This window comes from Schistocerca americana, chromosome 1 (assembly GCF_021461395.2).
Source record: "Schistocerca americana isolate TAMUIC-IGC-003095 chromosome 1, iqSchAmer2.1, whole genome shotgun sequence".
Classification (NCBI taxonomy): domain Eukaryota; kingdom Metazoa; phylum Arthropoda; class Insecta; order Orthoptera; family Acrididae; genus Schistocerca; species Schistocerca americana.
Window position 1 is genome coordinate 1,214,510,750 of NC_060119.1, and position 27,673 is coordinate 1,214,538,422.

The 27,673-nt window shown below is 38.2% G+C and overlaps 1 protein-coding gene across 1 annotated transcript in view; it reads right to left on the reverse strand.

Annotated features, from left to right (window-relative positions):
* LOC124619883 (rhodanese domain-containing protein CG4456-like) overlaps nucleotides 1-27,673 on the reverse strand; it is a 54,118-nt gene that overhangs the window by 1,796 nt on the left and 24,649 nt on the right. The window contains exon 3 of the mRNA XM_047146511.1: nucleotides 2,367-2,529. Within this exon, the coding sequence (XP_047002467.1) occupies nucleotides 2,367-2,529 (163 nt within the window). The remainder of the gene's footprint in view (nucleotides 1-2,366; nucleotides 2,530-27,673) is intronic.

Sequence of the window (27,673 nt, forward strand, 5' to 3'; positions counted from 1 at the left end):
CCTTTTCCGCTGTTCCCTCCATCCTCGCTCTCCATCTGCACCGATATGCCCTACCCTCTCTCTACAGGACCTATATGCTCCCAAGAGCACACTTCACCATCCCCTAATCCTACCATGCTATCCATCTTCCTCCCCACCCCCAGCCTCCTCCTCACCCTCAAGAAGGCCATTTGGCTGAAAGTTTACTTGTCAAGCAGTCTTTTTGTTGTGCCTGTCTGCCACTCAATGTCTCCACTATTGGTGAGTAGCAATCTATCCTCGGTTTTCCATTGTCTGAAGAAGGTACATGTAGTTCTGATGATAGTTAGGAGTATTATTCTCTATTTAAGTGTTTCTACTGGCAATACTGGGAACTGCTTTTCCTAAATGTTCTGATTTAGGAATGTTCTGATCAGCCATCTCATAGTTTTATAGTTTCCTTGAGTGAATTTTCATCTTCATACATTGCATAACTTTTTATTTACTTGCTTACATGGTTTATGACTAGATGCAAGACTTTCTAGTTGATACCACTTGGGCTCTTTGTGTCAGGTATCTATATCAATGACTGTCTCATGTAGACGGCATTTCACCATTTCACTGTAGAGAGGATTTGGAATTCAACCCATGACATTGGTCAAGTTTGGAGTTCAGGAATTATGTAGCACCAGCTCAGCTCCTACAATAGTACAACTGACAAATTTTACATCTCTTAAAAAATTATAATGGAAATACTACCTATGGTAGAGAAATACCTCCTCATTAGATGATACATACTGTTCTTACTACAGAGTCTATGTCTCTTACAAATTTAACTGAGTGGAGCAAAGAATAAACAAACAAATTAAAAAACTGCAATATCTGTGAATGTGAGTGGGCTTAAATTAGAATGGAGCAAGGAATGATAGAACAAGACGTATTTTTATTCATACTCATGTCGTATTCCGGATACCTCATGATGAATGAGAGCCTTTAGGGACATGGAACAAGTCAAATTATACATTAACAAACCACTTCTGTAATGTATATTAACAGAAAATTATGACTAGTGTGAATCTACTCACACTAATAACTTGCATTAATAATTATGATATGTAATTATAAATTCATGAGTGCATATTAGAAGGAAACAGATACTTGGAAAACAGTCATTGCTTCTTCTCTTATACTACTCAACTATGTTATCTAATCTACATCTGTGAACTACATGGCAGAAGGTAATTCCCACTGACCATGAAAGCTACCCTTTTTTGTATATGTTCAATATCCCAGATAGTTCTATTTGGTATGGGTACCATACATTTGAACAGTATTCTATGATGGGTCACACAGGTGTTTTTCTCAACAATATTCTACAATTGATCACACAGGTGTTTTTTGTAAAGAGTCACCTTTGTAGACTGACTGCATTTTCCCAGTATCCTACCAGTAAATAAAAGTCTGCCACCTGCTTCATGTAATTACAATTTGTGCCCATCTACCGCTGAATCAGTAGTTATTGTATCCTCATTTGTTACAATCAGTTGGCCAAGTTTGCTTGACGTACTGAATGTGTTCCATTACTCACATTTTCTTTTCTTTGCAAGTCACATCTTATTCGGGTATATTCCAGTCCATCATTCTCATCAGACTGCGTCGGCGGTACTCAAATTAACAAAAACATTTTGTTACTCGCACACTGCTTGACCAATTGGTAGTTTCTGTATTCCTATTTATACCCTTAGACACATTTTATTTTGTCTCTTGAAGTTTATCTTGTTCAATGTGCACCTGGCAATGCACAGGACGTAGGACACGTTAATCTGTGCACCTGTTTTGGTGACAAATTGTTTCAGACTTGTGTTTAATTTTTTATTTTGATCCTGCTAATAGCATCAACATTCATACATTAACCATATTTTAGTGTGATTTAATTAAACATCTTATTTTACCTTTGATTTCTTAAAATAATGTGCGTGGTATACCTACAGTGCAGACACTGTGGCTGAGATATCTTCATAACTCATCTGATGAATGTTTTATGGGAACAAATTTACATAGGATATATTTTAGTGTGGTTTTAGACTGTGTATAGTATTCGATTAGGATTACCGGCAGGCAAAACATTGGTTCTTGGATTTTACGATCCTATAATACGTATACTAACAATTCATTCAGTATTGACAGTGTTTAGAAATTAGCCTGCAAACCCCTCCTTCCTCTTTTCTCAGAAGTTACACTTTTTCCTTGCAGGAAGTAAATGCATGTTCACTGCAGGTTGGACACTTTATAAGCAATGACTAAAATTAGAAAAAAATCATTTGTAAATCGTAAGTGACTTAATAGTAATGGATACATTAGGTTCAAAGTTTAGCCACAGACCTACTTTATGCTATCAATTTACTTACTTTGTATATCCAAGCTCTAGAGCTGTTTGCAATGCTTTCAGGCTCCTTCCTCCAGCACGGCAAGAAAATACGAGAGGTGCATCTAGACCAGGTTTTGTTGCATTATATTTCTTTTGAAACTCGCTGTCTGAAAGCTCTCCTAAAGCCTTGGACACATCTTTCACTGAAATTTAATCACAAATAAATTAGTTTGGTCATTTTTGTGACACATATACTGTAATCTACAGTTACATTCTTCAAGCATTGCATTAGGCTGTGATCTAACAAGGGAAACACACTATCGCACCCCCCTCAGATTTGGTGGTTAAGATGCCTCAGTCGATAGCCTGTCAAAAATGGAACACAGATCAAGCATGAAAACAGAAAGAAGGTGTTCTGAACTGTGGGGGGAAAAAAAGGGCAGAATAAAAACACTGATCAGTTTAATGACAAGAAATGCAACATCGAGTACTCTGAAACAGCAACGACGTCTTAGAAAAGACTTCGCGGCGTTGGACTGTCATGCGGGTGACGGTGTATTCAAATTTGTGTCTGTGTTGTGGTGTGATGTCCATTTGCAACTGTGATGTATAAGGAAGGGAGCCATAATGACAGTTGATTCTGCACAACTACTCTATTAGCAGCCGTAAGGAAGTGGCTTTTAAATGGGAACTGCAGATGTTTGGTGACAAAGCGACAAGTCAACAAATCCTCCACCAAAAAATATGTCTGGTATGTCATACACAGCATTAGTGACAGTACGTGTGTCATATGGTGTGAATCTCTCACCGATGCACCTAACTTGTACACCTGGTAAGTGAATGTCTGGTATGTCATACACGGCATTAGTGACAGTACGTGTGTCATATGGTGTGAATCTCTTACCGACGCACCTAACTTGTACACCTGGTAAGTGAATGAGATATTCCTGCTTGTCTGATTTTGGTGTTTGAATGAATGTGAATATGATCACTCTCAAGGAGATGATGAAAACATAATAGTTTGTCATGTAAGCTGCAACAAATGAACGTAACAGTTTCACAATCACAAATTTTCTCTGTGAACTGTCAAAACGTATGTTTTTAATGTCTTTGAAGTTGTGTTCCGTTTTGGAAGTTTTGTCTCTTGAATTCCTTTGTTGTAACAAAGTTTACACATGTCTATTTGTTGTTTTCATTTCTGTGAGATGTCTATGTGGTATCTTGCTCTTGCTGTTCATCACATATACTTGCAATGGTAACGTATTCTTACCACATGACTTATATTCTATAACCAGTGTATAGTATGACAACTGCCAAGACTACATAAACAAATACACATTTCAATGACCGGACAGAGTTCAGTATACCTTCTATCTGTTTTCGTGCTTGGTCTCTGTTCAGTTTTTGACGGGATATCCATTAAGCCATCTTATCACAAAATCTGAGAGGGGTGCGATGGAGAGTTTCCCTTGTGAGGTGCGTTTCTGTGCCTAATTTTCATCTTCTAATGCTGGAGACATCATTAGAGGCCATAAAGACTAGCTCAGCAAGTCAAGTTCTTTATACGTACCTGCACAATGGCCTGCAGAGGCAAATCAAAGTGTATTATGGAAGCTTGTACCATGGACCTGTCTCATTCCGATCCTCCTCTTTTTCTTTGTTTACATACAGTTGCAACTAGGCCTAATTTTTGTAAATGTGTTTTTCTTCTTTTTTTCAGTAATCTAACTTATTGTCACTAAAGTAAGTTTGTTTACAATACCATTGAGACTATAACTAATCTTTCGTAAAAGTGTTTTTTTGTTTTTGTTTTTCAGGAATTTAATTTGACTTATTCTCACTAAAGTAAGATTTTTACCATGAGTGAAAAGTGCCTGACGTGCCATAGAATTGTAAGCTCCGGGGTTTGGTGTGATGGCTGCAGTAGTTTTTTTTCCATTGGGGTGACTGTAGTGGTGTGGGAAGTGGATCAGACTCATCAGTGGTTCTGTAGGATATGCAGTAGAGATAGGAAAATAGTGGAACAGGAGGGGAAAATTGCTATCCTTCAGGCACAGTTAGAGCAAGCTAGAGAAGATCTGAACAGGTGAAGCATAGAGAAGGGTAAAGAGAGGTGGGAAGTGGGAACAGATAACAGGAGGAACAGACCTAGAACCTTGTCAGACAGCTTTGTGGTGAATGCGAAGAATAAGTTTGACCTGTTGCTTCAGTTAGAAAGTGATGAGCCTCAGACTGAGATAGGTGTAGAGAGGGCACAACAAACTTCCAGTAGAAAATTGAATAAGAATGTAGGGAAGTCAGCAAAGAGAAAGAAAGTTTTGTTGTTAGGTAGTTCACATGCCAGAGGTGTAGGCCAACTTTTGCAGGACCAGTTAGGATCAGAATACCAGGTCACAAATTTTTTTAAACCTAGTGCTGGTCTGGGTCAGGTGACAGAGGATTTAGGTTCACTCTGTAAAGATTTTTCCAAGGAAGATACTGTGGTTATTGTGGGTGCGCCGGGCAGTAGTATTGACAGAGATCCTGGGTACAATATAGAGTGTGACCTGGCAAAGATTGCATCAGCAATGAGACATACCAGTGTTGAGTTTATGTCTGTTCTGAGACGCCATGACCAACCTCATTTAAACTCTTTTGTCGGGAGAGTTAATTTGGAGTTGGAACTACTACTTGGGTCGGGTGCGGGGTCTCATATTGGCTTGGTTCCTGTTGGTTCTCTCAGTAGGTGGGATTATACTAGACATGGCCTACACGTCAACAGGAAAGGGAAGCGTAAACTGGCTGAGCTAATAGCGGGAAATGTAAGGGGGGGGGGGGGGGGAGCCACTGCCAAGAGTGGTAATATACCAGTGGTCACAGGTGTTGGAGCAGCACCTTTTTTAGGATAGGTAGGACAGAACGAAGTCAACTTCTGAGAGAAGTAAAGATTGAATCAAACCTTCAGTTTGAGAAAGAAATCAATCAGCATAATCCTGGCACATTGGATCAGCGAACACAGCTGTTGGTTAAAAATTTACAGCAATCGGCAGAAATTTTACTTCCACACGATTTCATCTCGGTAAATGTGAAATGCCAACTATCTTTAGTGCATCAAAATATTCGAGGGCTTAGCAATAAAATTAATGAACTACTTATGTGCATTGATGAGTTAGAGTCATTGAACCCAGTTGATATAATCTGCCTCTCTGAACATCATGTGAGCAATGGTGTAGATATGTTAAACCTTACAGAATTTAAGTTAGCCTCTTACTTCTGAAGACAACATATGGAAAAAGGAGGAGTCACCACATTTGTTAAAAACAGTTTTAAATTTAAGAATACTGACATTAATGAATGTTGCTTAGAGCAGCACTTAGAAGCATGTGCAAAAGGGATAGAATTTCCTAATAGGTCCTTCATAATAGTAGCCATATACAGAGCACCTTCAGGAAATTTCAACCTGTTTATAAACGGTCTTGAAGATTTATTATCTCATCTCAAATTAAAAAACAAAGAACTAGTGGTTGCTGGTGATTGTAATATAGATGTCCTGAAAAACACTGTCAGTAAACAGTTACTGAAATCAGTTACATTGTCATTCAATTTAATTTCTACTGTAAATTTCCCAACTAGGGTATACAAATGTTCTAAGACTGCCATTTATAATATCTTTATAGACAATTCTAGGCAACTAAGCCACATTACAAAACCAGTAGTAAATGGGCTATCTGATCATCACATGCAACATCTAACATTAAATTTTGAAAACTGCCAAGGTAAAATATCTATCAGAACTGAGCACAGAAGGCCAACAAAACAGTAAAAAACTGAGAAATTTAGGAGATTGCTCACAGAAATTAATTGGATGGTTGTTTACAGCACCCAAGACACAAATGGAAAATACAAAACATTCATTAATAAAGTTAGCACCTTATTTGAAAATCGTTTTCCACTGAAGGTAACTCAAATTAAGCAGAAGTCTAATAAGAAACCATGAATCACACAAGGGATAAAGGTATCATGTGAGACAAAAAGGAAACACTATCTGATATGTAGGGACACCTTTGATACTAGCATTATAGCTCATTACAAAAATTACTGCAAAATATTGGAGAAGGTTATCCAGAAATCTAAACACTTGCATTATGAGAAGAAGATAAATACAGCCAGCAATAAAATAAAAACAATATGGAATATAGTTAAGTTAGAGACAGGTAGGACCAGATGAGGAGGAACAAATAGCTCTAAAAATAAATGAAACCCTGGTAACAAATGCATGTTGTGGTGCAAACCATTTAAACAAGTATTTTGTCTCTGTTACTGATAGCATGGGGTTGTCAGGTTCAGTAAACAATGCAATGGAATATCTGAGACCAGTGCACACAAGCAATCTCAGTAAAATGGAATTGACACTTACTTTACCTAAAGAAATAGAATCCATTATAAAGCCTTTGAAATCAAAGCATTCTAGTGGTTATGATAACATATCAACAAAGTTAATAAAAGAGTGTTCATGTGAGCTTAATCATACCTTAAGTTATTTGTGTAATCAATCACTTATCACAGGAACATTCCCAGACTGGCTTAAATATGCTGAAGTTATACCTCTCCACAAGAAAGGGGACAAAGAAATGCCGTCAAATTACCAACTGATCTCACTTTTGCCAGCTTTTTCAAAACTCTTTGAAAAGGTTATGTTCAAGCATCTACTTAAGCACCTTAATGAAAATAACGTACTGTCAAAGTCACAGTTTGGGTTTCTTAAGAGTTCTGATATCGAGAAGGCTATTTACACTTACAGTGAAAATGTCCTTAATTCATTAGACAACAAATTAGTGGCAACTGGCATATTCTGTGACCTGTCAAAGGCTTTTGACTGTGTGAATCACAGCATTCTTTTAAGTAAATTAAAATATTACGGCATCACTGGTAGTGCTGCAAAGTGGTTTCAGTCATATCTTACTAACAGAAAACAAAGGGTGTCATTACATAACACTTCAGCAGCAGGCAATCAGACATCAAGACGTCATGTGACTGGGAAGAAATTACATGTGATGTTCCCCAAGGTTCCATACTAGGACCACTACTTTTTCTTGTGTTTATTAATGACCTGTCATCTGTTACATTACCAGATGCCAAGTTTGTCTTATTTGCAGATGAAAGAAACATTGCAACAAATAGTAATTCAAATATAAATTTAGAAAGAGCAGCTAATCAAATTTTTACTGAGAAATAAGTGGTCCATAGCCAATTCACTGTCATTAAACTTTGAAAAGACCCACTATATGCAGTTCAGAACTTCCAAGAGATTTCCTTATAGAGTGTAAAATTCTTGGGATTACAACTTGATAATAAATTCAGTTGGGAGTGACATACTAATGAACTGCTAAAGTGCCTAAACCAGTCTGTGTTTGCAATGCGAATGATGTCAGACATAGGAGATATAAATGTAAAAAAACTGGCATATTTTGCTTATTTTCACTCCATTATGTCATATGGCATCATATTTTGGGGGAACTCCACAAACCGAGAAAAAATTTTTAGAGTACAGAAGCATATAATAAGAGTAACGTGTAGTGTAAATCCAAAAACATCATGTCAAAACCTATTCAAAGAATTGGGCATACTAACCACAGCTTCTCAGTATATTTATTCCTTAATGAAGTCTGTTGTAAATAATACATTCCTTTTTCCAACTAACTGCTTAGTACACAGTATCAATACTAGGAATAAGAACAATATACATAAAGATTTAAAACCACTTACTCTTGCCAAGAAAGGAGTCCAGTATTCAGCAATGCATATTTTCAATAATTTTACCAGCAACCATTAAGAGTTTAGTTTCAGACAAGGCACAATTTAAATATAATTTAAAAGAATTTTTGGTGGCCAACCCCTTCTATTCCATCCATGAATTTCTCAACAAATGCAGTAGACCATTTTAATGAAAATTTATTATACTTTATTTTTTGACAATAATTGGTTGTAAGTCAAGTAATTACCTATTGTGTGAATGATGGATGTATGGAAAGCAGCTGTAAGTCTTAAGTCTATAAATAGTGGATGTTAAATTTTAGATCTTGTACAAAATTTGACTGTTCTTAACTGAGGATCATTGAAATGGATAATTTACTTTAATTTTTGACAATACTTGGTTGTGATAGTCAAGTAACTAGCTACTGTGTAAATGATGGATTTAATGAAAGCAAATGTAAGTATTAAACCTGTACATATTAGAAATTTAATTTTAATTCATGTACATAATTTTACTGTTTATTGACTGAGGATCACTAAAATTAATGAAACTCGAGTTTTTCTAATTTCGTTTTTGTAATGTGTTTTTCTGGCATGTTCCACACCCAGGAGGATCCCTTTTGTGGGTCTATAGAATGAATAATTAATCTAATCTCTTAAAAGTTGTTTCTGTGCCTTTGATTTATTTGGCACCTCTGTACATCCTGGCATAGTAATTATTCAACGCGATAAAAGTATAATATCGGAGAAACAAATGTAGATATGATTTTCAGGTGAAACATTGGATGTCATGAAATACCCACACTGTTCCATAGGTGCAAATGACTGACATCTCCAGGTGTGATGAACATTCTTTTAAGCTATGAGAACAGCCTCTTATTTATGCCTAGGAATGCAAAGGTGCGAAGGCAACAAATTCAGTGGCCAGTAGCAATGAAATTCTCATTGGCAGCAGGAAGCGATGGTGTGCCAACAGCAGACAATGAACCAAGGATCTTGGCCCCACAAATGCTGTTGTTGTTCCTGTGCACTGCTGCCAGACCACCCCAACATCTTCTGTTGGAAGGCGACAAGCCAAAATACGGGTCTGTGCTGGCTTATGGCCATCCTTTTCACTGTTATCTGCATATTTAGGTTGTCACCAAAGCATCATCACTTTATTGAACAGTAGTTTCCTCTTACGGTCACTGTGATGCAATGTTGCTAGCACTGGATCTTATACTGTATCAAGTTGGAAACCCAATGAGGTGTGTCAAAAAGTTTCAAGATTAGCTCTGTTTACAACAGAACAGTGCCATAATGTCTGTAGCAGTATCCAAAGAAATAAAATTTGTGTGTTTCATCAGAACATTAGAGGACTGAGAAATAAGACAGATGAGCTTCTTGTATGCCTAGAAAATGGGGTAAACTCTGAACACCATGTAACCGCAGAGATGGAGAAGTTAAAATTAAGGGATTACTGATTAGCACCTTATTCATGTAGAGTCAACATGGAAAAAAAGGAGTTGCTACTTATATAAAAACTGGACACAAAGTCAATAATATTGAAACAAATAGTTTTTGTGTAGATCAGATCCTTGAAGCATGTGCTTGTGAGTTGCTACTGCAATATACTTCTATAGTAATTGTAACAATCTACAGATCCCCTCCAGGAAGCTTTCAGCTATTCATGAAAAATCTTGAGGCACTATTGAGCTACCTGTCAGACAAAAAGAAGCAGTTTGTGGTGATTTTAATGTACATTTCTTAAATGATACGAATAGGAAAAATGAGCTGGAATCTTTGTTTGGTTGTGTTACAATCTAGTACATGTTGTAAATTTTCCAACTCGTGTGCGGCAGGATAGTAGGTCACTTATCAACAACATTTTCATAGACAGTGTGCAGGCAGAAATAATTAATGTGTACCCAGTTGTTAATGGGCTATCTGATCATGATGCACAGTTAATGGAAATAACACATATAGCACCTTACAGGATTCAGACAGGTTCATACAAGGCAGGGAGTCTTATTAATGTGAACAGGATACAGAGCTTTAAGTGCAGCCTAGAAGAGGTAGAATGGGATGAAGTATACACAGAAAATGATGCTGATGCCAAATTCAATTTATTTCACTGTAAATTTGTCTCAATATTTGAGAATTGCTTTTCTGAAATGTTATCCAAAAGTCAAGTAAGCCATGGATTACTAAGGGAATTAAGATATCGTGTAAGAGGAAGAGGGAAATATATGGACAGGCTAGAATAAGTCATGATCCGACGTTACTTGCTTACTACAGAAGGTACTGTAATATTTTGAGGAAATGCATTAAGAAGTAGAGAAGCTTATGTGTTCTGACAGAAACTGATAATGTGGATAATAAGATTAAAACTATATGGAATATTGTCAAACGGGAGACGGGGCAGCCTGACAGGGCACAGCATACCATAGAAATAACAATAAAGCTAAATGATGATGATGTGAGCGATAATTCACAAGTTGCGAGTATTTTTAACAATCACTTTCTGAATGTAACAGCAAAAATAGGGTTAAAGGGTTCAGTTGAAAAAAAAAAAAAAGTTAAAAATGTCATTCCCCAAGACTTCATGCCTTTAGAAATAGCACCAACATCCCCCACTGAAATTAAGGGAATTATAAATATACTGAAAAACAAGAGCTCATGTGGTGTTGATGGAGTCTGTAACAGAATTTTGAAGTGTTGTTCTAATTTAATAAGTGGAGTCCTTAGCAATATTTATAATGCTTCGCTGGTACAGGGAATTTTTCCAGACAGATTGAAATACACAGTTGGGAAACCTCTTCATAAGAAAGGGGACAAGAGTGACTTAAATAATTATAGACCAATCTCATTGATGACTTCATTTCTAAAATATTCGAAAAAGTTACGTATTCAGGAGTAGTTTCACATTTAAGTGAAAATAATTTACTCAGCGTGTCACAGTTCGGATTCCGGAAGGGTTGCTCGACTGAGAATGTTATCTACATATTTACCCATCAAATAGTACAAGCCCTAAACAACAAATTATCGCCAGTTTTTTTTTTGTGATCTCTCTAAGGTATCTGACTGTGTGGATCATGTCACACTCTTAGAAAAACTCAGGTTTTATGGAACTGAAGGCTATACACACAGCTGGTTTGAATCATACTGAATGAACAGAAAGCAAAAAGTTGTGCTGAATAGCACAAATAATGTTGGGAGGGTGGTAAATTCTAGTGAATGGGGAGTTATCACAAAGGGAGTCCCACAGGGTTCAACTTTAGGTCCTCTGTTGTTCCTTATTCACATGAATGACCTCCCACTTAACGTTCAGCAAGAGGAACTAGTACTTTTTGCAGATGACACAAGTGTTATAATAAATCCCATTCCAGAAAAAGCAGCTGAAGATATTGTTAAGGATTTCTTTCAAAAAATTATTATGTGGTTCTCGGAAAATGGACTCTCCCTTAATTTTGAAAAAATTCACTATATCCAGTTCTGTACACCTAATAGAGTCATACCGACAATTGATGTAGCATATGAATAGGACTCGGTTAACAGGGTAGATTTCTCCAAATTTTTGGGTGTTCACATTGATGACAACTTGAACTGGAAGAAGCATATTACCAAGCTTCTCAAACAATTCAGTTCAGCTTCTTTCGCTCTTCATATAATCGCTAGTCTTGGTAATAAACAGATCAGCCTAGTAACATACTTTGCGTATTTCCACTCAATTACCTGTATGTTTATAGAATAGTTTTCTGGGCTTACTCACCACTTAGACATAAAGTATTGATTGCACAAAAGAGAGCAGTGAGAATAATTAGTGGTGTTCACTCAAGGGTGTCATGTAGGCACCTTTTCAAGGAGATAGCTATTTTAACTGCACCATCACAGTACATACATTCACTAATGAAATTAATTACAAATAATCCATCACAATTCGTGAAGAACAGTGATGTTCATACGTACAACACTAGAGGGAAAAATGAGCTTTCCTATCCGTTATAGAAGCTGTCAGTTGCTCGAAAAGGACTACATTATTCAGCAACAAAAATCTTTGATCATTTGCCCAACAACATAAAGTGTCTGTCAGGTAGCAGATCAAGTTTTAAATCTAGCTTAAAATCATTTCTATTGGACAACTCCTTCTACTCCACGGATGAAAAAAAGATTGTACCTCTAAATGTAGTTGCATGTGTAGAACTAAAAATTTCAGTAATATTAATATTAGACTATTCATGTGTGTGTGTATATATATCTTGTAATCTGACCTGTTCCGTATCATATCGATAAAATAATTGGGAAAGTGATCTATGGAACATGACATAATTAAAGCTAAACAAAACTAAAACAAGAAAGGACATTATTTATTTATCTACATTTACACAGTGATCACCTTCAAAATAGTCAGCTTGAAGATCAATGCAGCATTCCCAGTGTTTGTGCCACTGCCAAAATGTGTACCGAAAGTCTTCTTTTTGAAGCATGTCAAGCACCTTCTACAACTAGCAATGGGTCTCTGCAGTGGTGGCAAACCAGTACTAGATCTTCAGGTTCAGGGATATGGGAAGTGTGTAGGAGCTGAATCTGGCAAGTAGGATGGATGCAGAAGTGCAGTAATCTTGTTTCTGGTGAGACATTCAAGTGTGAAAAGAATGACAGGGTGCACTGACATTGTGGAACTGCCAGTTTTTTATGTGCCACAAATCTGGTCACTTTCTCCAAATGTCCTCCCATCAGAAGCCCTAGAAACTGGTAGCATGACTTGTTATTGACAGTCTGGCTCCTGGGGACATATACGTGATGCACACTGCTGCAAATGTTGAATAAGATGATGAGCATTCTCTTGGCTGTGATGCGGATCTGCTTCATCTTTTTTCGTCATGGAGATGATGGGGCTGTTCCACTGTGATGACTTTTGTTTTGTCTGACAGTCATACCTGTACAGCCACTTTTTGTCAGCTGTAATGATCTTCAATGTGAAGGATAGGTCTTCTGCAGCATACTGATGGAATTCTTGCCAGACTCTGACAGGGTGTTCCTTATGCTCCTGTGTCAGCAGCCTGGGTATGAACTTGGCAGTAACATGTGACATGTTGGAATCGCACATGAGGATTGCCTGCATTGTTCCGTATGATACGCCAACAATGGCAGCAATGTTGTGGATTGTGCACTGGTGATCTTCATACACACTAGTCTCAGCATTGTTGGGTGTCTTGCTCGTGGGAGATCTTGCTGGTCTCTCATTGTCTTCCAGTGATGTTCTTCCACTCTTGAAGCAGGTGTGCCAGTCAAAACAGCTCACACAACTCATTTTTGTATCACCATACACTTGCTGAATCATGTCAAGTGTCTCTGTGACAAATTTCCCTAGTTCCACATAGAATTTCACATTCAATTATTCTAATTTATACCCACGCTGAAACTGTATACATGATGACAACAAATGTAGTCGGAATAGCACCAGATTCCACATCTCCAGATGTAAACAGGATGGTGTCTCAAGGCACACTGATCTGTGAAGCCCAGCGCTCTCCGTGCCTTTGTGTGTTCTCTTACACTGTCATCTGTTGGTATGTTACAGAGCTTTTTGATATCTGCCTGTACCTCTGTTCAGAAGATGATGGTGGTTTCTTTGTTCCAGTGCGTGAGCTATACTTAAAATAGGCTATTTTCCTGTGTTAAAAATATGGTTCACATTGTTATTCTGACTAGTAGTAGTAGTATGGTATTCTGCCTTACGGCAGGTATTGTCTGGGTTAAGCCTCTTCCACTTTTGCCTGTCCATAGACAGTCTTTTCATTTCTGAATATTTTTCTCCTTTTATATTGTCCAGCATTTGATATCTTCTTTTTCCTCATCTCCTTTTTCCCTCCACCATTCCTTCTATTCCTTCCTTCAATAAAAGTCCCTCCTCAAACAATGTCCAATCCAGTTCCGTTTTCTCTTTCTGATAACCTTCAACATGTTTCTTTCTTCTCAAACTCTTCTTAATACTTCTTCATTCCTTAATCGGTCTTCCCATTTCACTTTGTCCATTCTTTTCCATATCCACATCTCCAGTGCCTCCAATCTTCTTTCATCTTCCTTCCTCAATGTCCAGGTCTCCGCACCATATAGTGCAAAGCTCCAGATGTAACACTTGGCAAGTCTTTTCATCGGATCTTTGTTTAGTGGTCCACAAAGTAATTTCTGTTTCCTGTTGAATCCTTCTTTTGCCATTGCAATTCTTTTCCTAATTTCTGTTGAGTAATACATATCATCCATTATTACACTTCCCAAGTAATTGAAGTTATTCACTTGCTCTATTTCCTCTCTCCCTATTTTCCTCCAGCATTTTCTCCCCTTTCCTCCAATTACCATGCTTTTCATTTTCTTCTTGTTAATCTTCATTCCGTATTCTTCTAATTTTTTAGATCATCTAACATTTGTTCCACCTCTCTTGCACTCTCTGCCATCACAACCATGTCATCTGCAAATTTTAAACACTCCACTCTCCGACCCCCTATACAAGCTCCTCTCCTTTCATCAAAACTTGCACTATTAATTTCCTGCAGATATGTATTGAACAGTGTCGGTGATAACCAACAACCTTGTCTTACACCTCTTCCCAGTTCTATTTCTTCACTCATCCCACCTCCTATTCTTACTCTTGCTCTCTGGGTCAAATATAAATTTCTAATTAGCCGTCTATCCCTCCGTTCTGACTGATTATAACATTTAAATAGCATTTACAGTCAATACTCTCACAAAACATCTGTTATTTTTAAGTAATTAGAGAACACTTGGTTACTGGCTGATGCTCTGGTGACATCACAATCTAGGAATAAGATGAAGCTATACCTTTGTCATAGGAGCCGAAGTTATGAGGTTTTTACATAGCTTTTCTGTAAACAGTTTAGCTATTTAGTGATGGAAAATGCAATTACAGCTTTTAAGAAATTTTGTGAATGCTGACAGTGGAAACCTTGCCAAAGTTGATGTGTTTACGCTCCACCCATTTAGAGGGGCAATGTGTGCAATGACAGACATGGTTTTTCCTGCTCCCTGCAACATCATTAAACTCGCTCAAAGCTAAGGCATTGTTGACCTTTCACAAATAGGTCCGTATATTATAACTACATGGTTGACTGTTAGTCATGCGCCACGACCCAAAGTACAATAAAATTATCCTTGGGAAAACTTAGTGCTGATTTCCTCTGCACAAGACACTTAGCAGAGATACAGTTTCCAGCAGACATTCAGTGGTGCAAAAATAGTGCATATCTGACTGCAGATAAAGGTGTCACATGTTCGGATACAGTAATGGTCATATATTTTTATTATTCAGTTTTACACAAAATACGAAAATAGCTTTGGCAAGAACTGGTTATGGCAGTTGTTTTGATTGTGGGATGTATTATATAAAGCTTCACATTAGTCTTAGTCTGAGAAATGGACAACAGAGGATGAATGCATTTACTTTGCGAACAAACAATTTACTTTTTTGGAAAGCATTGCTAGTAGTGAAGATATCATCATACGTCTACAATACAATAAGGTGTAGGACAATGAGGTTAAACATAGAGACATAAAGCATGTACAACATGCATGTGACTCAAATGTAAGGGCTGTGATATTTGTAAGTGTAAACTAATGTTAGTGTCTGAATTAGACTTAATTCATCATTATGTAATGTGATGAAACTGCAAAAGTTTAAACAATAAGGATCCTAGGTGGACAGTATGAAGATAAAAGCATTGTCTCTAACAAAGTAAAAAAGTGTGAGGTCACATTAACTAGAAAATATCTTTTTGATCATGACATATATGAATAGCGATTGCAAATGTAAATGCATGTAAACAACAAGGAAAACACAATAATATTCTGTTTCTGATCGGTGTGGTGAAGTTTTGTGATTATGGTTCAGTTTTCATATGAGTGGACCGCCGAGTCGTTTTGGAAATAACTTAAAATGCTCTTTCAAATTAGATTCGAACCACCGATCTATAGACATCATCTTATAAAATTTTATGGTCCGCTCTAACAACTGAGCTACCGAATAATTGAGGTGTAGATGGAAAAACGACAATTTTCCCTAGGAGTTTAATTTCGATGAATGATACTATCCTTCATTCTAACAGTGGGAGAGCATATGTCAGAGATAAGTTAACATTAACATCACAGTTCACCACATTTTTAATTAAGTTAGTGGACTTGGGCATCAGTACGGTGGCAATTTGCTGGCTCACTGCAACAATACTTTACACATCTTCTCATTCTCTGGAACACTCAAAACAACTTTTCAGGAGTTTTTATAGATGTATTTGTATAGTGTGATACTAAACACCTCTTGTATCCCATTTTCTGAAACGTAAATTCCAAAACAAGACGTCACCATGAATTAGCTGCTATGACAGTAGGAGCAGTGAGCTAGCCAGTGATGCCACAGATATAACATGACTCGAATGGAGCGTGTTAGCAGGGTTTCAAATTACTTGAATTTCATTTCCGTTCTTATAAAAGAATACTGAAATTCGAGAGGAAAAAAAAGTATTTTAGGAGCATAAAATGGCAAAATTAATCATATAAGACGATTGCCAGAAAACAGTCAACTTTACTTGTCGGTGTTGCCCAGATGATAAAATGCTCATGTTCCTTAAGCCTGGCATTAATGCTTCTTTTGATTGTTTCTACGTACACTTGACTGCAAGTACGATTATAATACTGCACTGTGGTAAGTGGTTGGTGTTGGTATTTTGCGGTGTTAATATTCCGTGTAGCTAGTTCTTTTTCACTAGAAGCTCCACATCTTTCAAGGTGTGGTGCCCTATTTATCTTAATAGCCATTTTTTCTGGAAGTAGTTCTTAAAGAATTGAGCTCTTTCTCCAAGTTATGTGACTCACATATTCTTTTAGTCTGGCCCACCAATATATTAATTACATCTCTTTTTTATTGGGGTGGTGACTGGAATTTTTGTGAAGACAGTGGTAATTCTGTAGATTTTGGCTGTAAATTTCCATCAGTTCAGGTTGCTGAGCTTGTCTAAGTCTGAAAATGCTAAATGCATCTTTCTAGCCTCTGATGATGTCTCCTGCGTTAGGAGATGAAATGTTATGCACAGAAACACAACCATGACCTAATGCCCATATAACAAAAAACACCAAGAATGTAAAATCAGTCCACATGAGCGTACTTGGTATGATAATAACGCAATATCTTTCTATTGCAATTTTTCAATTTACATTAAATATATCTTTAAATGACCAAATTGCTGATAATGTTTTGTGTAAAGCTGCATAAATGCTCAGAACAAAATAGTAGACAAAAGCAGTAACTGAGTAGTGTATGTGAGCTATTTCAAAATGGTTACTTTCTCCTTATAAGTACATTCATAAGTTATTGGGAATAATTATGACAAGCTTTTTCAAAGTAGCTGATGTTATTCTTACAAGTACATTCAGAAATTATTCTCATAATTATCTGTCCCAGTAAATCATCACTATTCGTAACTTGTTTCAGTATGATGAATTCTTCTCATGTTATCAGCCGAGTGGTGGCGTCGTCTTGTCACAATGTTTCACTGAGTTTCTTACCCATCATCTTCTGGCAAAGAATTCATCAGTGGAATATGCCAAGAAAGACTGCAATTGCATATATTGTTTCAGTATATTACAATAATAGCCTGTAGTGATTGCTTCTGCCTGTTGCTATATCACTTGACCTGTTCCACATCTCTGATGGCTCTCCTGCTTTATGATAAGCATCGAAAATTGTATGAATGAATGCATGAGTGTAAATGTAGGGCATCTAGCTGCTGTAGCCCCTTTATGATGTTGCAGTACATATGGGTTATTAGTCCTATGGTACTAGCCATCTGATGATGAGGTATTTGAATTATCTCTGTATTTTATAATCTGCTAAATCATTCAAGATGAGCAAAAAGTTCATGAACACTAGTTCTTAATGAACACAAGTGTGACAAGATCCATGTTGAGGAATGTGTGGCACATGGGATGATGTATCACGAACGGATACCGGGTATCCTCCCTGAGTAATTACCCTTACACCAGTGCACAGCTGTGCTTGTGTGGACCAATATACACTGAAGCACCAAAGAAACTGGTATAGGCATGCATATTCAAATACAGAGATATATATAAACAGGCAGAATGTGGCACTGTGGTTGGCAGTGTCTACTTAAAACAATGTTAGATCGGTTACTGCTGCTACAATGGCAGGTTATCAAGGTTTGAGTGAGTTTGAATGTGGTGCTATAGTCGGTGCGGGACACAGCATCGCTGAGGTAGTGATGAAGTGGGAATTTTCCCGTACAACCATTTCACAAGTATACACTGAATGTCAGGAATCTGGTAAAACATCAAATCTCTTCGATTGCTGTGACAGGAAGGAAAAAGATCCTGCAAGAACGGGACAAATGATGATAGAAGAGAATCTTTCAGCGTGACAGATGTGAAACCATTCCACAAATTGCTGCAGATTTCAATGCCGGGGCATCAACAAATGTCAGCATGCGAACCATTCAACAGAAAATCACCAATATGGGCTTTTGGAGCTGAAGGACCACTCGTGTAACCTTAATGACTGCACGACACGAAGCTTTATGCCTCACCTGGGCCCGCCAACATCAACATTGGACTGTTGATGACCAGAAACATGTTGCCTGGTCGGATGAGACTGGTTTCAAATCGTATCGAGGGGATGGATGTCTATGATTATAGAGACAACCGCGTGAATCCATGGACCTTGCACATCAGCATGGGACTGTTCAAGCTGGTGGAGGCTCTGTAATGGTGTGAGACATGTGCAGTTGAAGTGATATGGGACCCCTGATGTGTCTAAATATGACTCTGACAGGCAACACGTACGTAAGCATCCTGTCTGATCACATGCATCCATTCTTGTCCATTCTGCATTCCTATCGACTTGGGCAATTCCAGCAGGACAATGTGACACCCCACACGTTGAGAATTGCTACACAGTGTTTCCAGAAACACTCTTCTGAGTTTAAACACTTCTGCTGGCCACCAAATTCCCCAGTCATGAACATTACCGAGCTTATCTGGGATGCCTTGCAACGTGCTGTTCAGCCCACCCCCTCGCACTCTTACGGATTTTAAAACAGCACTGCAGGATTCATAGTGTCAGTAGCCTCCAGCACTACTACAGACATTAGTCAAGTCCATGCCACATCATGTTGTGGGACTTCTGCATACTTACAGGGACCCTACACGATATTAGGCACTTGTACCAGTTTCTTCGACTCTTCAGTGTATATCCCCCCATTCTCTTGGGACCAAAATGGAAGTGGAAAAGTTACTGAGAAGTTCGACCATATAAAGACTAAAGCCTTGTCTGGGGCACAGAGGAGGAAACTTCTTAGAGAACAAAGAGTAAAGGAAGGAAAGGAATGGCTTCCTAAGAAGCAATCGAGAAAACTGTATGGTCTTGAACCTAAGGCCTCCAGGAAAAGACTGTCACAAAGTAAACGGGGTAAACAGACCCCTCTTACTTTTAAGATAGCAAGCGAATGAGGCAGGAGTCTGTTACTCCCGGTTCACATGAATAATGCATAGTTCTTTGATCCAACAAGTTAACTTCTCATTAACATCACATCACAGCAGGAAGAGCTGGTCCAGTTGGCACTCTTTGAAAAAACTGGGAGGGGACAAGTCAAAATCCCAAATTCAGGAAGGTCTATCTACATAATGGTGCTCTGGTCTTTGTATGTGACAGGGTGAAGACAGTGGTTGGCTGAAAGAGATGGTGCCCAAGATACCTCCATCGCATGAAGCACAGCTGATGGTCAAGACAGCAGCAAAACTATTCAAGGCTACAAAAATATCAATCTGTGTACCAAAATTAATTAAGGATTTTACCGCAGAGACCATGTTATAGAAAGTATGTTCCCAACTGCAAAGTCTTGACACAGGGCTGGAGGATTGTTAACTGTGAGGACATCAAATTAAACACCTTTCAGCCATTTAGTTTCCAAACTTATTTTATTTGGCCACCAGTATTGCTAGCTCGTGTTTTGATTAGAACTAAGGTGGAATCTTCCTATATGTTGGTCAGGGGCCTGAAGATGGCATAGTAAATTGCCAAAACTGGTAGCCAAATAAAATGGGTTTGGAAACTAGATGGCTGAAAGGTGTTTAATCTGGCATCCTGTATCAAACAGCTGAATCCCACAATCATCTCTGAAAAGGTGGTCATACAGAGACGTTGTGGGGCGGTGGGTGGAATAATTGTTAAATGTTCCTATTATTTATTTAATGCTGTTGTTTGCCGTTCTCAACACTGGCTCTCTAACTACAATATTGGCAACCAGAAAGTGATTAGCAAAACGTGAAGCCTGTAATTAGAATTCCTAGTGCCCACGTCATCTGAGAAATACATTTATAGCTACAGCTTATATAGCTCTGAGGAATTAGAAGATTGTCTGGGATTCATAATCAAAAACCATTCTCCCTAAAATGTTCACTATACTCTGAAAGTCACAGACCAAAAAGAATCCACACAATCCAACTACCAGAGCAGTTCAGAGTCTAATGCGCTGATGCAACTATAACTGTTCAAATTAAATGTTTAAGTGAATGCTCACCATAATTTGATGATAATGTTCATCAAACGCCACGCTAATAATGGTAGAATGTCTGTCCTGTGGCGGCACGTGAAAATATGACATACGCAAACTAAAGATAGATCATTAACGTCATCCCAAAATTAACACTTCACTCGAAAACGATTTCATGGTTACGCATATCCCGAGTAACTTATTACTGCATCCGAGGCTGTTTATATCAACGATAACGACGCGACGCGACTCCCGGCACAGGTGGTGCGCTAATCAGCGTCTGGAGAGAACTGGGGCCTTCCTTCCTTTTCACGCAGCTTTCTTACATATAAAGCCATGGTGCGGACGGCTAAGGGAACGCCTGATCAAATCTGCTCTCCCGACTAGCCGCTGGGCTAGTAATGCACCACTTTAAGTTATCGAATAAATCATTGCTTCCTTTGCTGATGGCCGATGAAGCTCTCAATTTAATTGTGCAATCAGCACACAGGTAAGTAATCATAATAAAAGCCTGACGTGGCTAAGTCAAATATTTTGGGCGAGAGAATTAATTTAATTACACTACACGCAGTAGACGAGCTCTGAACTTGCTCTTTGGAAATACGCTATCGCTATAGTTTTATAGTTATTCAGTTGAAACTTCTCACATTTTTATGATTATGGCGGATCTCCCTTCTACTTAAATTTAAACATCCTAGCTTTATTTATTCGCCTACTTAATCTATCTTGCTTCCTTAATTTCTAAGACAAAAACCAGAAAATCATGAATTTCAACAAAAATTTTAATTTGTGAGATCCAGAATACTGTTTCCACTAAATTATTATGCAAAAGGAATCTAAATATAAATTTTTAAGTTTCTAGCTTTTTTCTGTTGCGCCAATGATTTTTACAGAAAAACATCCAAATTTCGAAAATAGTTAAAGTTATTGAACTGATATCCAACACATATTGATTTTGTATTACTCCTGACATGCTAGAAATGTTTCAGGTTATTTACTTCATTTTAAAGTATTGCGCAATATTTATGACATCAGAGATAGTTACAGCGGACTAGGCTGGCACACAATGGAAAGACTGATGTGAATTTTATAAGGCGTGAGTATGCTGCTTCCCTACAACGTTAACTGTAAGGTTGGTACTGACCGCCATGTCCTTTTGGCGGAAGTTCCTAAGAGCAATGTAAGAGCAAGACCTAAAACTGTATGTAGGGTTCTTGCAGTTGGCTGTCAAGGTCATTAAGGGCGATAATGGGTAGCAAGTTGGCACCTGGAAGTGCTGTAGATAAACCTGCAATACAGTACGGGGGCAACTGCCACCTTGAGTTGTCTTCAGGAAAACTTCTGCTCTAGGGACGTAGTGACCATAAGGAAGGGAGTGCCAGGGAAGTGGTATTGGCCTTGGCATACCTTCCTTGTGAAGACAGTGCTCCTCCATACCAGATAATTAGGAGAGTGGTAGACAGCTGCTGGTAGCTGGATAAATAACTGCCTGTTGGTTGTGATGCAATGCCCACAATCTTGAGTGAGGAAGTAATGACACCAACAGTACCTGAATACCTATTAGAGAGTAACCCAGAGATATGTGATAGGGGTAAGGAACCTAGTGTCTAGAAGAATAGAAGGGGAAACCTAGTTGACATAACTTTTGGAAGCATCTTGAAGTCGTGTGGCTACAAGTATATTAGGTTTAAGGTGGAAATGGGTGTAAAACAAACTGTGACCTACAGGAGTCCTTGGAAGACAGGCTAATATTAATATAGGAAAGACCAAAACTTATATCTATCTGAAGTTAAAATTTCGATGAGAAATCCAATAGACTTAGAGTAAATGGCAGAAGGAACAACAGCTGCCATAATGATCCCATATTTAGAAAACTGTCCAATCACCAAGAGGTGCAAAAATAAGAATGCACCTTGGTGGCACTATAACGTGGAATTGCTAAGAAAGCAGATAAGAAGACTGTTTAACACTACAAGAAGGAAAGGACAATGGGCAAAATATCGAGGGGCCCTTGCCAAATACAATCTTGCTGTTGACCAAGCAAAACAATCCTCTTGGAAGGTATTCTTTGAGGAGGTGGAAGATGTAGGTACCAGAGCCAGACTTCACAAAATCCCAACTAGGATACTATCAAATGCAAGAGGCACACTGGGGAGAGAGGATGGTGAGTATACTATGTCAGCTTATGAGACACTGGAAGTGCTCCTCAAGACTCACTTCCCCCAATGCACTCTGACAGATGATTCAGGTCAAGAATCAGTCCCTATGAGGTAAAGGTTTACAGGTAACCAATGAGAGAAATGTCTCTGCCATGAAACATGTGGATTTTTAAAAAAAACCAGTGGGCAGTGAGAACATTACAGCTGTTCAAGTTACCAGGTCCAGATGGCGTCTTCCCAGCTCTATTGCAGCAAGCACGAGAGGGATGAATCAAACACCTATGTAGATTGTTTGGAATCAGTTTAGCCACATGAGTCATTCCTAATGCTCGGAGGGCAGCAAATGTTGTTTTAATTTCAAAGCAAGGGAGAACTGCTGATGCCAAGGCTAAGAACAAGGGATGAATCAGTCTGCCTGCCTTGCTTCTAAAGACATTCATTTTCTATCCTACATGGCATGCAGGCAGACTGTTTATCATCACTTGCCCCAGTGGGTACACCAAACCACAGGGAAACAAACACATGTTCCTGTAAGTCTACAATAGCAGAGTTCACGAAGTGAACAAAGCACTAACACATCTGGGACATAGCAAAGTCGGTGTATACAACAGTTCCAAATCAGTAATCACTTGATATTGGAAAACAAATGGAGTCAAATTTAGCTGTGCAATAGCGCGATACAAACAGCTACAAAGTACAGCAAGCAATGAGCCACATCACGAGCCTCGGCCACAAGCTCAGTAGGAAACAGTTGCCACTAGATGCTATCACATGATCCTGCATATCTCAGAGGTGGCTCCTCTTATGGTAGTGCGCCGCAGCCGCTGTTCACAGCCTTAGTACCTCTGACATGTCTACATCCATACAAGGCGGGGAATCTGAATCACTATTGGATACAAAAATTGGAAAACTCTGATTAGTATGCACAGGGGAAGGACGTTAACTCACATTCTCCAACATGAAAATCAACACACACATCAACCAGGCAAATCATGCGAAAGAGCACTTCACCAACTTGTTGGGAAGGTAGAAAAAACAATCTTTCTGGAAATTGTGCTCTGCCACTTCCTGGATATTGAGGGTGCATTCAGCAAAAGGACCTCTTAATCCATGGTTAAAACTGTAGAAGTGCATGGTATCAAGACCACCATTTGTAGGTGGATTAACACCATGCTGAGTAGCTTAAGATAGAAGTAACCATGATGAATGTGAATGGTTAGCTACAGCACTATAGAGCATTCACAAGGTGGTCTCTTGTGCCCACTACTGTGTAAACTGGTGGTGAATGAGCACATAAAGGAGGTAAATCCTAAAGACTATTTTTTGCAAAGGTTACACATATGATTTAGTCATAGTAATACGTGGCAAATATGATACTGACATTAGAACATTGGCACAATGAGCACTAAACATACTGCAAAATTGGTGTAGGAAACAAGATCTGAGGGTTAGTCCCAAAAAAACTGTTGTTTACCATTCTCATGGAACCGTATCAAGACACATACTCGAAATGTAAGTTCTTCGAAGAAATTCTACCAGTACCTGTGATTAACCATGGATACAAAGCTAATGTGGACCCCTCACATAAAGAATATGTGTACCACAGCAAAAATTGCTGTTGTATACATTAGAAGGGACTGTCAAAAAAACTGGGCTCTTAGTCCAAAAAATGTGCACTGGATCTACACTCCTGTAAAAAGATCTTTGATGATTGATGGAGCAATAATATGGTGAACCGGTGTAGAACAGAAGGTGATAGCTAAGGAGCTTGAGAAGGTGCTAAGATTGGCCTACCTAACCGTAACTTGTGGAATTAGCAGCACTCCCACTACCGGGTTGGAGACCATACTAGACATGTCCCAGTTACATTTTTGGGTTACAATAGAGGCTGCAGCAGGGGTGTAAGGGTAAAAATTGGAAATCTTAAGGATTTCCAGAACTCCACACTAATATAATGAATGTGGTAAGCATAGGAATGGCCAGGGAAGTGCCACCTAACCAAACAATAACTTCCAGCTGCTTCAGTAAACTTTCCTGTTACCATGGAGACTACTGAGCTGTGGATAAAAGAACCATGATACCATTCAGGTGTCTGGTTTACTGACAGGTTGAACACAGACAAAGATGGTGGAGTTGGGGTATGCAGTGTGCAGCCTCAACTGGAGATTGCAGTCTCTCTAGGAAATCTGGTTGTGGTATTCCAGGTGGAGATACTTACTGTCAGAGTATGTGCAGAAGAGAATTTATGTGTATACAAGCATTACAAGGATCATAGTATCTACACTCATTCAAACAGCCAAGCAGCTCTGACAGCCAAGCAACTCTAAAATCTCTATCAGCCCCTGCAACAAGGTCAAAGATATTTGCAGAATGCCATGAAACCCTAGTGAGGTTAGTGGAAATCGACTAAACCTGCAGTGAGAAATTAGTGATAATTAACAAGCTGATTGGCTGGCCAGGGCAGGGAGGATGACTCCATTTGTTGGAACAGAAGCTGCCTTAACCATCACTAAGGTGATGGTAAAATCTAAACCTTGGATCAGGGGGCAATATGTAGGACATTGGACTAAAATCCAAAAACATGGTGATCTAATTATCCTGAAACAATGCTTTAAGAGAACTTCTACAGCCCCGGGATTGAAGAGGAGGCAGGTTAAACTCATGGTACATCTAATGACTGGCCATGGGAACTTCAAGACAAACCTGCAGCCAGTGGGCATAGGGGAAGAAGCCCTTAAGTGCAAGACTGTGTAGTGCGGGGGATGAAACTGTACTGGAGACCAAAGCCACAGAATGTGTGGGTTACTAATTCCTGAAGAGACTGTGTGTAGCGAAGACCTAGTAAAGGGTCTCCCACTACTCTTCAAGGGTACTGGTTGACTTTACTAGAATGATAGAGAGAGAAACCACGAAATAAACTCAGTTTCAGTGCAGGCTTCAGGGAGCTAAAACCATTATTTCTTTGCAGTAGTTCAAAAGAAAAACATCTTTTGCATACTGCACATAAAGTTCTTTTTATTTAACTTGGGCACCTGGGTGAGCTTTACCTTACAAGTCATCTTCAGGGAGTGTCCAGAAGTATTACATGATTTTTTGTTTGCACATGTAGTTATTGTTTGCATCTATCATTACAGAAATGGCAACAAACAATGGGTTCAATAGTAACCTGGTCACTAAATTAAACAAAAAAATTAAACAACAAAGATAGTAAGTAAACACGACGCGTACAAAGCCAAGAATAACAGCTCAACAAAACACCTCACAAATAAGCACAGACAGCAACAAACAATGACACAAAGAATAAACAAAAACAAGAAAGAAGATTCAAGATGGTACACAACGGCCTACAAGCACAAATTTGCACATGCATTCAAAACTGACAGTTCAGCACAAAAGTAAATTCCAGAAATAACAAAAGACACATACAGAAAGCAGGAATATACCAACTACAATGTGACACATGATGGATGATATGTAGGGCAAACCACCAGAACATTTGACAGCAAGTACAAAGAACACATCAGAGTATGGAAATATGGGACAGGTCACTCAACTTTTGCAGAGCATTTAAGATAAAATAATTGCAAACCTACTATAAGAGAGAAAGATATGAAAATAGTTAGAATAAGCAATGAGTCTCCTCCTATACTACAAGAAAATTACCACATATACAAAACAAAAGCAGCAAAGAAGCTACTACAAAATGACCACGCGAATATGACTAACCACTGTTTACACTGATTGGTCATATAATTGACAATAGTCCCAATTTCTCTCCCAAGTACATAAATGAAAAATAAAAAAGAAAAAGAAATAATAATCATAATTTGAAATAAATAAATAATAAAATAAAAAACAAAGAAGGCACACACACACACACACACACACACACACAGACACACACACAGAACTTAACATCACACACACATGACGGGCTTATTTCAATAGTGGTACAAGTCCATTTTTGTTCATTTTGAGATACAGAGTCCTATAGAAATAATAATCATAATTTGAAATAAATAAATAAATAATAAAATAAAAAACAAAGAAGGTGCGCGCGCGCACGCACACACACACACACACACACACACACACACACACACACACACACACACACACATATATATCCATATGCGGACAGAACTTAACATCACACACATATGGAGGGCTTATTTCAATAGTGGTATAAGTCCATTTTTGTTCATTTTAAGATACAGAGTCCTAAAGTTAAATGAGCGCTGAAAAATCTGCAGTTGAGATACCAGAAATATTCAAGCATATGGCTTCTTGCTAGAGATGAACTTTTCTTTCTGTTTGTTTGGATCATTAATTTCAGAAGCATTATAGACAGAAAAGTGGAGGTAATGGACTTGTACCACTATTGAAATAAGCCCTTCATATAGTCAAAGAAATAACAATCAAAGAAATAACAACTGAAAGCAAAACCTGAGAAAGCTGGCAACACTTACAGAAACAAGTGACACTCTAGACATGTAAAATGGCAATTACAGTGCTATATTTTGAAAACAGTTGTGACAAAGCAGGCTGGGATCTTTTTCCTTCCTCTCTTGTTTTGCCATCTGCCTCTTTAAAATTCGTTTTTGCATTTTGACTAATTACTGTTAACATACTTGAGTATAATCTGCATTTCATAAAAGAGAATGGCTCGCCCTCAGTCTTAAAGATTATACCACCAGATCTAATTTTGTGCTTAGTTTTATGTATATAATTGATTTTCTAATTTATTTCAACTATTCCTAGTTAATACTTTTGTTATAGGGTGAAATCAGTAATTGTTTCGTAACTTTAATTCTGTTGCTGACGTGTAAACAAATATAAATTCTGTACTAATTATCAACATTTGGAGGAACAACTAATAGTATTCTTAAAGGATCTGT